We start from the raw sequence: 11,882 nt of genomic DNA, 5'->3' as shown, positions 1-11,882 counted from the left end.
GGGGGTTTCCTTGATTGTGGGGTGTGGGGGGGGTGGGGGGGGGGGGGGTGCTAGGATCTGTGGCCTACACGGGTCCTATTTCCTTCCCCCTACTCATTGGTCAATCTTTGGGAGAACCCCTACCTAGTACTTGAAAGAGCGGCTTTGGCAGGTCCCTATGGCTGGGTTCACACCTAGGCGTATCGAATATGCGCGTTTGTCACGCGTTTCGAAGGGCTACTTGGCTGTATCCCAATGGAAGCGCATGACAAAAACGCCCCAAAGTAGCTCCTGTACTTCTTTGGGCGTAGGGCGTTTTGTAGCGCGTTCATACGGCCTGTAATACGCCCAGGTGTGAACCATACCCATAGGAAATAATGGGATTTCAGTGTTTGAGCGTTTTGCAGAGCGTTCGAACGTGCTACAAAACGCCCAGGTGTGAACCAGGCCTATGGGTCAGGGTTTTTTTTTTCTGGTAGAGGACAATACCCTGGTGTACTTTTTTGTGTGCGGGGATTTCACTGTTTACTTTTAATATCCACAGGGGTTTTTGTTAGAATGTACGCACCCTGTGCATTCTAAATAAAGGCATGAATGTCCCCTGTGGGGGATTACCCGTCAATAAACACCTAACAAAGATTTTAGCACGTTGTCTCTAAACAAAAAGTTATTTGCTTTCAAATATATAAACCTTCCGTCTGTGGTCAGATCGAGCTATGCAGTATAAGAATAAATGAGTCTGCTGTTGCTTATTTCACAAAGTTGATTTCCTTAACAATGTGTGATTTGGCACTGGGGGTAGCACTGAACGCAGGTCACACTTTTATAAAACATTTAAAACCGCGATTTTACAGCACAGCATAATGAAGAAGTGTTAAACTAAATCATCTTTAACCCGGCTGGGTTTCAGAAAAGTTTTATTGAATTCAAATTTTTGCTCGCTGCCTGCACTGTTGAGAGCTTAGATCTATCTACATGCAGTTTTTGTACTCTGCTTTTTTCCTTCTATTCTATTTGTGATTTTAGAGCTTCCTCAATAAAACCTAGACCTGTCACATACACAATATTGGACTGTTATGTGAACCAGCATGGCCTGTTTGTGCACATGGACAGAAATAAACGCCACTTTTAGGCCTCATACACATGACTGTAAATAAATGGAATGGTAACTTTTGTTGTTGTTTGTTTATGGATCTGAACGCAGGTTTATTTTCAATGGAAATTTGCACACAGGTACGTAAACACGCTCTGCATTCAGATCCGTAATGCAAAATTTAAAAATCTGCATCTGAAGACATGATTTTTACATGCGTGTGCATGTTAGTGCATGTTTACACATGTACTTGCCTGTGTGTAAATGAAGTCCAAACAGGAAAATTACATTACTGGCGTGTTCACACTATCTCTAGACCAGAATGTTTTTTATCTGCACCAAAAACTCCTCATACACAGTAACTCCAAACGTTTTAAATGAGGCTGGTTCACACCATTGTGTTCAGTTTCAGAGCTTTTAGAAAAAGTGCAGCACGCTGCATTTTTTTGCACTGAAACACACAAAAAACACATGTAAACGCACCAGAACACAGTAAAAAACCAAAACCCAAGCAAAACCAATTGAGGACAAAAAACGGTGTGTACAAAATGCATAAAAATGTGCATACATGCGTTTGCAGAAACGCATCCAGATCTGGCCTAGAGATGATCTGAGCAGGAGGAATGAATAGGAATTGAATGCATTTAAACACCTACGTGTTTACGTGTCTGAACACAAACATTTTACTGGACATTACCAAAGAATTTGTTGGACAGAAAAAAAACATGGGTATATCACGAGTACATTTTTACATGCATGTAGCCATCTCCATGTAGGTTTAGGCCTGGTTCAAACCTAGGTGACAGCGTTCTTGCGCATTTTTATGCGCGTTTTATGTGCAAACGTCAAAAAGCATGTTTTTGTGAGCAGATTGTAGCTCATTGATGTTAATTAGGGATGCACCGACATATCGGCCGCCGAAACATATCGGCCGAAAATGCCACTTTTGGCATAATGCCGAAAGTGCCATTTTCCTGCCGATACATCGGCGCATCCCTGCTTTCTCTCCTCCCCGCTGGGCGCTGCTCTGTGTCCCAGCGAGGAGGAGAGAAAGTGACAGCCGGCCAAGCGCAGCGGTAGGAGAGCGCTGTGAGCGGCCGCTGTCTCTCCTCCCACACCGCTCAGCCTCCTATCACAGTCCGGCAGAGCGGTGTGTGGGCGGAGACAGCCCGAGCTGTCACAGGAGGCTGAGCTCTCCTCCCTACACCGCTCGCTCAGCTTTTCTATACGAGTGGGTCAGCAACTCGCAGTATTGAAGCTGTAACAGCAATATCTGCAGTCCTGCCTTGGCACGCAAATCCCTCTTCACCTGAGGAAAACCTTCACCTGAGGAAAACTGCAATGGAACCTGGAAGATTATATACTACTGTAGTGTTTAAGGGCTTTTTTTGGTCAGGATGGGGACTTGGGCCTTTAATCCCACAGGTGAGGTCACTGCGTATCCTTATTGCTGCATTATTTAATAAAAAAACAGAGAAATATACAGATTGCCATTGCTGCCTGTGTATTAATATATGCTGTGTGCCAGGCTGTCTCTGACTTCATTACATTGAAACACTGACCTGGAACAAGCTAGCAGATAAGAAAAGTCTTGCCTACGCAATACCTACGTAAAGTCAGAGACTTGAAAAGTACCAAATCCATTGGGTCAGATAATTTGTATATTCGTAATGAGAGGTCCGCAGTGGTACTTTCCATACTTCCTAACCTTGGGTATCCCCCCTTTTCCACTTTTGCAGCCAAATCGAGATAACACCTACTGTATATTTGTTACATGTTCTCATTCACATGGTATAACTTAAAAAAAAAATAACAATAGCTTCTTACATTTATGACCCTTATGAGTAAAGCACACATCTGGTCATAATATTAACTCTTATGTTGGCCATACCCCTGACAATTTCAACTACTTTCACTACGAGCTTTAGCTACACAAAATTGGGCAGATCACTTCAACCCACCACCATTGTTGCTGGTTGGCGACGCCATTAAAATACAAGAAACCAGGAGACAGCAGATAACAAAAAATTATTTTTTCCTTTTAACCACTTTTCCCGCGATTCTCGTACGAGAATCGTGCAGTGCACCTTAATGAAATGAGCCAGCACACTGCAGCCAGGGTTAACGAACCCCTCGCAACCCCTCCTAACATTACAAAGAAAGAGAAGCAAGTAGAAATGTTAACCCTTGAGAAGCCAAGAAACCCTAACCCAAGTAAAAGCAATTAAAACTGCAAGACACATTTTTGTAAATACTTTTAGCGTCTGCAATGTAAATGGGAACATGTAACAAATATAAAATAGGCGTTATCCCAATTTTGGCTGTGAAGTCAAAATGCACTTAAGTTCAAACTGTCAAACTTATACAGGTTACTTATACAGTAAAGGTGAATAAGTGGGGGAATAATGATTGATTATTTCATCAGTAAGCCTTTATTGTTTGGAATAAGACGTTGTTTTTAATATCTTAACTGTAGTGAATGTGACATTTTATGTCATAGGATGGGTTGAGGCTCGTTGAAGGAATGTTTACGCGTGATTACACCTTGTATTTCAACTTTCACTTGGGCTCTAGTATTACCAAATTGCTGATAACATATTTTTAAAGACGATTTCCTATGCCTGGGTTAAAGAGGCACTGTCACTTTGTCCGTTCAGGAGCTCACTGACGCCAGTCACAGGAATCCAACTGGGTAAAAAAAAGACTGATTTATTTGCATCAAGGCCATATTAGGGATTCACTGATACCGGTTTTTCGGTATCGAGTACTGGGCAATTGGGAAGCCAGGAGGTGTGTCATTACCCACCGCCCGGGTTCTTGATAGCCCGGGAAGCCGTCTCCATTCTGTTTGGCCGGCTCGATGCTGATTGGCTGGGAAGCCGGCTTCCCAGCCAATCGGCATCGAGGCTGGCCAAACATCTGACAATATGGTGACACGACCCCCACCCTGCAGGCCCCTCATTCTCCTCACATATATACTTAGCAGTAGTAATTACCGTACTAGTCCCTCGGCCAGCTGGGCAGACACCGCTCTCCCAGATCTGCCCACGTCTACTGTGTGTACGGCGCCACGTGATCGGCCCTCAGCCTGCTACTGCACATGTGCAGACTGCCCATCGATCTCATTCAGAAATCCTGTGCATGCGCAGTAGCAGGCTCAGGGTCGATGACATGGGCAGAGCTTGGAGATCGGTGTTTGCCCAGCTGGCCGAGGGACTGGTACGGTAATGACTGCTGCTAAGGATCTATGTGAGGGGAATGATTTGTCTGCAGGGTGGGGGTTGTGTCACCATTTTCCCTCGCGGCACTGCCGGTCAGAGGAAATCTGACAGGAAGTTCCAGTATCGGGAAATGTATTGGAGCATTTGGGCGAGTACGAGTACTCGCCCAAATACTCTGTATCGGCACCGATAATAGTATCGGTACATCCCTGTTGAGGAAACTAATTTCCAGATTTGGATTAGTATATTATACAGGATTTATATAGTGCCAACAATTTTGCGCAGCGCTTTACAATATTCCGTATGCTTTCTTGTTACCCAAAGATAAGCAGATTCTATTGCAGCAACTCAAAGCCTATTTAGAGCTAGCTCACATGAACATTTCTGGTTGGCTTCTGACATCAGTTTGTGAAGCATATTTAATGTATGTGTTTGAATTCTGAATTGGACTAATATCCGACTGCACTCCTTGCCAGTATACCCCTAGTGGATGGGTGCTGTGGTGACTGCGTATGGCGCAACTCAAGTCCAAAAAGAAACAGTTGGTCACCAGCACCTAGGAATCAAGTATCCAAAATCGCCTTTATTGACACATGTACATCTTGTCACAAAGGAGGCAACCTTTAGGGGCCATTTGGGTCCCTTCATCAGGCACATTATGTCAGCAGGTCAGTATGTCTTATTGTGCCTGATAACGGAACCCAAAGTGGCCCCAAAATGTTGCTTCCTTTGTGACAAGATGTGCATGCATCAATAAAGGTGATTTTGGATACTTGATTCCTATGTGCTGGTGACATAAATGGGGCGAATTTATCAAAACTGGAGCAGTTGCCAGTGGCAACCAATCAGCTTCTCTCTTGTTTGTTCAGTTAAGATTTGAGAATGAAAGAGAGAAGCTAAATGGCTGCCATACACAGCTGCTCCAGATTTTGTCTGCTCCAGTTTTGATAAATTCCCCCCCACTGTATCTTCTTCAATTCTTTTTTGGATCTCATGAAACCATGTACACTCAAACTGACCTCAATTGCCTGTGTAAACTAACATATTTGCTTGCCCCACACATTCAGAGATTGTATGTACTGTATACATCTGGTGTTGGAAGAATGTCTATAATTGCATGTTTTCAGCATGCCTTTGCACTTCTGTGCTAGGATCTTATAGTCTCATGTTGGTTTTACCTTGGATGAAACTAGAATGTTACTATAGATGGTTATCTAGACCTGTAGCATTAGGAAAAGTAATTTAGTAAATTTTCCCCATGGAGAATTTCTTTGCTTTTTGCAATATAAAGTGATATGTCTCCTTCTCTGAGCTACATTAGTGCACCCAAGATGTCAATGAGGCTTGATCCCCAGTCACGTAAGCATGAGAGAGTGAATACAATGTCTGTGTAATCTTAGGATCACAACAATGAGGGTTCTAGTTGCTCTGTTTCATCTCTGGAACCTCTAAAAGCAGTCATGTTCCACAGTGCAGCATTGGTTATACATTATTGGAACATTTTGGTATTAAGTGTCTTGGCCTTAGGACAGATCTGTTAAAATGCATTAATTGTTCATTTGTTCACTGCATCTGTTGAGAGCCCAAGGTGACTCATTCTAAAATATCAATCATAGGACCTTTTAATACTGCGGTATGTTTTTTTTTTTCTTTGATAATGTTATGGTGTTCATTCGTTTTCACAAGGAAAAGGAAAAAAGGAAATTAGTTGTAAGACCTTTTTGCTATTTTAAATACAAATCTATTAAAAATCAGAAAGTTTTCTAAATGTCAAGTAGGCGTAGATGAAGAAAAACTATCAAATGGTTACTCATTACTTCTGGGTGATAGATCTAATGTACGCAAAGACACCTTTTTTACATTTAGCTGGCTTTGCAAAATTGACTTGCCTTCAGATCCCCCAAACTCAAGGATCATGTTTTTAATTGTTTTTTTCTTTTAGTCCTCACTTAATTCAGTTGCCCCCCCCCCCACACACACTCTGTGCAATGTTTCTTTGTCATATATGCAAGCCAATTCCTTTTTATTGGTTTGACCCTAAAGAATAATGGCCTTCCATAAAAAAAAACATTCTTTTTTCAATAATCGATTATAATCGATTATGTCGATTAGTTGTTGCAGCCCTAATTATAAGTGCACTTACAGGGTTATTCACAAAAGGGTGAAGAGCTTGAAAAGGCAGGAGAAGTGAACAATCTAGGCCAAAATAGCTGATTTGGAAACATTCTCCAATTCAGCTCACTTTCCACTTTAGCTATGTTGTCCTAGATCACATGTGTCAAACTCGGCCCAGAGGCCGAATCCGGCCCACCAAGCCATTTCCTAGACTTCTACTTATAGATCTAGGTATTAAGTTATTACTATAACCAGTGATAATCAAATGCAGAGGCAATTATGATACATTGATATAGTCATACAGATATCTTTTGAGGGTAACCATAATGTTAATGCGGCCCATGATTAAATTGAGTTTGACACCCCTGGCCTAGATTGTTCACTTCTCCTGCCTTCTCCAAGCTCTTCACCCTTTTGTGAATAACCCTGCAAGTGCAGATGCACTTATAATGTATGTTGTTTTTTTTTTAATGGAAGGCCATTAACCCTGTTAGTTTTCCCTTAATCCCCTGAAGAGTCCCACAAATACATGTTGAGCCTACCAGTGAAGGCAATCTCAAACAGCTTTCTGTGATGGTGTGGCAACAATGCTGCACTGCTCCTGAATTCAGAGAAGAGTTGCCACACCCATGTAGGCTTTGCTTGCTTGCAGTACAGTGGGATTAAAAAAATAATTACAGGGGATGTGGGTATTGGGAATTTCCCTGCTGATTCACAAACCTGTAGCTTGTCAATCAGCATCTGCCCACACCTGGCCCTGCCTACTGTATTCTGTCATGACAGCACTGCCTATGTTTCTAAAAAGATCCCACTGTGAGCTGCAGTGTCTGGGAGGGGGAGTCTGTGAAACACATGAAAGAGGATTTTCCTCCAAGAAAGGTAAAGGGAGTGTTTAGATTTGGTACTTTTTTAGCTGTCACCCATGAGCTTTTATTTGTATTTTAAAAGCTAACATAGGTTAACCCTATACGTAAAGTTTTTGGTGCACTTTGGTATGCTACAAAACAACTATTAGTTTTATTTCTTGCTCAGTTTACACCCCATGGCCATTATTTCTGAAAGGTCAGTGTGTAATCAGGCTGGATTATTGTTTGGGTGTTATTTTGGCTACAGATTTTGATAGTTGCCATGGTTGGATATAGAGCAGGGACAAAGCTCCTGCTGACATCTTGGTAGTAGAGCAGCAGACATGGATATGCCAGCATTTAACATGCAAGATTCCTACCAATACTGAGGCTAATCTTTGAAAATTAAAACTATGCAAAAAAGAACTGTTGTTCATAGCAGCCAACAAAGCTTAAGCGTACACTGCACAGATGGACCTGAGTACTTGGTTGCAAAAGGAAATTGATAAAGTTTTCCATGCTTCAGGTTTCATAAATGGTCTTAAAATTAAGTTTCCATATTGTGCAGACTTATCCATAAATTGGTAAAAGGTGAATGATGTTCCTTTGAAATAATGGGTGTTAAATACTTGGTCTTATTAAGAAGGCAAAGGCTATTGAGTAAAGTGTGGTGCCACATGACACTATGGCAACCAACCAATAGCCCTCGTAAACACGCGTTTGTCGCGTGTTTCTTTTACCGCAAATTGCAGTAAACGCACGGCACGAAAAGCGCAGCAAACACGCATATTCCGTACGCCCAGGTGTGAACCCAGCCTTACTGCTGCACATCAGAATGGCTTCTTGTACGTACTTATTAAAAATGCCCATTTGCTGCTTGAAATGCCTACTTTATAGTCTCATTCAATGCATTGTGTTCAACACATAATTCTCTTATCTGGATGATTTTATGGGGATGCTTCAAGATAGTGATTGCCTTTCTGTTTTTTAGCCTGATTGTAGTGATGGATAACTGCAATTCATCTTCTGTTTTACAGGGCGAAAAAACGTGAGAGTCAGCGGGGTTGCCAAGAATATGGCTAAGGAGATACGAGGACAGTATGAACCTGTAGCTGAAATTGGTGTTGGCGCTTATGGCACAGTGTACAAGGCAAGAGATCTGCAGAGTGGAAAGTTTGTGGCCCTCAAAAATGTGCGAGTGCAAACAAATGAGAATGGACTTCCCCTCTCTACTGTCAGAGAGGTAGCGCTGCTAAAACGCCTCGAGCACTTTGACCATCCAAACATTGTAAAGTGAGTAAATGCAGCAAATTTCTTTGTATGGAGGGTAGACTGTGTGTTTTCTGCATCCTTTAGTGAGTAACACTGTTTGCACTAGGATGTGTGTCTCCGGTGGCATTTTACATTGCCTGTAATTATTATTTTTCCTAAAGTTTATATTAGGAAATTCAGAATTAATTCGATAACGTTTTTAAAGGTCAGCTTTGTGTGGTTGGCATGTTGAATCATACTTTTTATCCTCTTTACTTCTAAACTTAAAAAGCTAGATATTTCTGTTAGCGTCTCCAGTTTCAGCCAAACGTTAAGGCCCCATTCACACTGAGCGATTTATCGCAGCGATATCGCTCATATTTCCACGCGATATCGCTCTATGTAGCTTCTCCAATCCATTTCAATGAAGCTGTTCACATGTCGCCGCTTAATATCGCTTGTAGCTCGTCGCTGTAGTTTGTTGCTCCTACATGACCCTTTTTTCTGCGGATTTTGAGCGATTTTGCTCACAGCCCAATAGGAAAAAGTCGTGCAATATCGCACATATAAACTCACACGGAAAATTGTGCGATTTCCATGTCCCTCAGTGTGAATGGTGCCTAAGACTGTAACAAAGCTAAATGATGGTGTCGTGACACCCCAATGATTTCTACATGATGTAGAATGAACTTGTTTACTGCGGATTCCCGCTACAAAGCAGCAACACTTTTTGTCATGGCCCCGTGAAATGGCAGTGGTTTGTGTCTTTGACCTCCCCATCACCTGTCAAAAAGCTGGACTCCCAAGTTATTTGTGTGGGGAATCCAAGAAAGAGAAGCTGGCAACACACCCTAGAATCCCTTGTAAGTAAAAGTTGATTGTTCTGAATCAAATGGAAATGAGATTTGATTCACAATGTTGGATAGTGGTTAGAACACAAAAAAAACTATATACTGTATATATATTGGTATTGATAACCTTCCTTATCTATGTTAACAATATGTGAGAGAGACTATAATTGAAAACGTGTTACATGAAGTACTTTCACATGCTAATTTTAAGGATGTATGACTGCCTCTCCCATCTTTGCCTCTATGATTGATCCTCATTTTGGATGAAACGTTATCAGAGGGGGAGGTCCCAGAATGGGCTTTGTGTTATTTCTTTGAGACAATAAAGTTTTACTTGTGAAGGATTCTACAGTGTGCTGCCAGCTTCATTTTCCTCGATTTGTAAGGGTAAGGGCAAGCCTGTCTGGCTTTGGCACTGGTAGCCAAGGAGGTGACCTAGCATACAGGGCTTGCGGGCGGTGGATATGTTTTTTGTACTTTTGCAGGGAGTTCTTTTGGGGCATGTCATCTCATTGTTGGTCTTTGTATTGATGTCTGCAGTCTTGTAGAACTGGAAATTCAGGTGCTGATAACAAATCACAGGCATCCACAAGAGAAAATTGGAAGGCAGTATATAAATCAGCCTGCTGGATCTACAGCTATCTGAAAATATTTTGGGTTGTGTTTTTATTCTTGAACTTTTTATTTTTTTTGGCAAAAGGGACCTTGAACTATAGGTGTAGTGTGAAGCTTTATCATTTTAATTATTTTTCTTTTTTTAAATCTTGTAAAACTTGTTGACCTGGCTTAGACAGAAGTCTCAGCTACTGCAACTATACAGGTGAAAAATGGCAATAGACCTAGATCATGTTACAAGGCTGTATCTTGTGTTCTGCTTACTAAGGCTTTCAAAGCTTCTCTGCAAACACTATTATTTCTCTTATTAAGTGAATAGGTCATTGCACAAATTGTGTGCTTATTTTACATCACACGTGATTTTAATATATTTATATGTTTAAACATGTATGTTTTGCTAAAGACAGACCTACATTTGGGAATTCTGATGCATTTTATTTTATTAATTAACCTTTTTAAAGAAGGATTTAAAAAAAATTAATCCGTGCATTGGGGTTAGCTCCGCATGGGTTAAGTGCTTGTTTTGCTCTGTAGGCAAAAATAAAGAAGAAAGACCAATCTTTGGTCCTGTGGCAGTGACCACTTGCCTCTGTTCCCCTCCGCTCCGACTGTGGTATGTGCTTTGGTGTCCTCATGTCTAATGGATTGCAGGGTCCTTAGACTGCCGGGGGCCCAGCAAAGAGGCTGCGGGCAACAGTCTATCAGCTAGAGGGGACCAAGGATGGGGTGAGTATTTTTTCCTTATTTTAGCCCCCTGGACAAAATGAGCAGTTAACCCTTGCAGATTTTTAAATCTTGTGTGTGTGTGTGTGTGTGTGTGTGCGCGCAGTGCTTTTACGGGGTCTCACCAGTCAGTCAAAAATTTCACCGGTCAGCATGACCGGACTATAGCCTTGCAATTAATGTTAACATTTTTTAGGGACACATAGAGTTTCTTTTGATGGTATTTAATCACCACTGTGGGGTTTTTTTATTTTTATTTTACTATGTAATGAAAAATGTACCCTAAATTTCCAAAAAAAAATGTTTCCAGACCTAAATCCTATTGAGCATCTGTGGGGCATCCTCAAACTGGAGGTGGAGGAGCACAAAGTCTCTAACATCCACCAGCTCCGTGATGTCGTCATGGAGGAGGACTCCAGTGGCAACCTGTGAAGCTCTGGTGAACTCCATGCCAAAAAGGGTTAAGGCAGTGCTGGAAAATAATGGTGGCCACACACTTTGGAAATTTTCACTTAGGGGTGTACTCACTTTTGTTGCCAGTGGTTTAGACATTAATGGCTGTGCGTTGAGTTATTTTGCGGGGACAGCAAATGTACACTGATATACAAGCTATACACTCACTACTTAAAGGGGTTCTAAACCCTCCGGTTTTTTTTGCCGATATCTACTGCTAGCAAGCAGTAGATATGGGCAAGAAGTTTAAAAACCCCGCTTTAACTAGTTTTAAACTTACCTAGTTATCGCGTGCACCCGCCGGATCGGAGAGACAGAGCAGTCAGCGCTGGATTGGAGTGACTTCACACCACTGGAGGAAAACATGGGGAAAGAAGATGATCAGAATAAGAGACCTCATTTAAGGTAAGTGCTAACATTTACATGGGGGGGGAGGGGAATTTTTTTTAACTTTAATGTCACTTTAACATTGTAGCAAAGTGTAATGTCTTCTGTGTCTTCAAATGAAATTATATAATAAAATATTTACAAAAATGTGAGGGGTGTGCTCACTTCTGTGAGATACTGTGTATGTATGTATGTATGTATGTATGTATGTCAAAAAAGACAAAAACGCAGTATTGCAGTATGCAATGATACCTTTTTTATTGGACTAACAAAATATATAAAAGACAAGCTTTCGAGAGTGAACCTCTCTTCTTCAGGTCAGAAGCAATACTAAGCAACATGACAGTTT

General features: G+C 41.5%; 1 protein-coding gene across 1 annotated transcript in view; it reads left to right on the top strand.

Annotated features, from left to right (window-relative positions):
• CDK4 (cyclin dependent kinase 4) overlaps positions 1–11,882 on the top strand; it is a 62,654-nt gene that overhangs the window by 2,804 nt on the left and 47,968 nt on the right. Inside the window, exon 2 of the mRNA XM_018566597.1 lies at positions 8,291–8,546. Coding sequence (XP_018422099.1) covers positions 8,329–8,546 — 218 coding nt within the window. The 5' untranslated portion in view covers positions 8,291–8,328. The remainder of the gene's footprint in view (positions 1–8,290; positions 8,547–11,882) is intronic.

Source organism: Nanorana parkeri, unplaced genomic scaffold (genome assembly GCF_000935625.1).
Source record: "Nanorana parkeri isolate BGI_ZX_2015 unplaced genomic scaffold, ASM93562v1 scaffold961, whole genome shotgun sequence".
NCBI classification, from domain to species: Eukaryota; Metazoa; Chordata; class Amphibia; order Anura; family Dicroglossidae; genus Nanorana; species Nanorana parkeri.
Note: the sequence above shows the minus strand (reverse complement) of the source record. Positions and strands in the feature narration are given on the sequence as shown.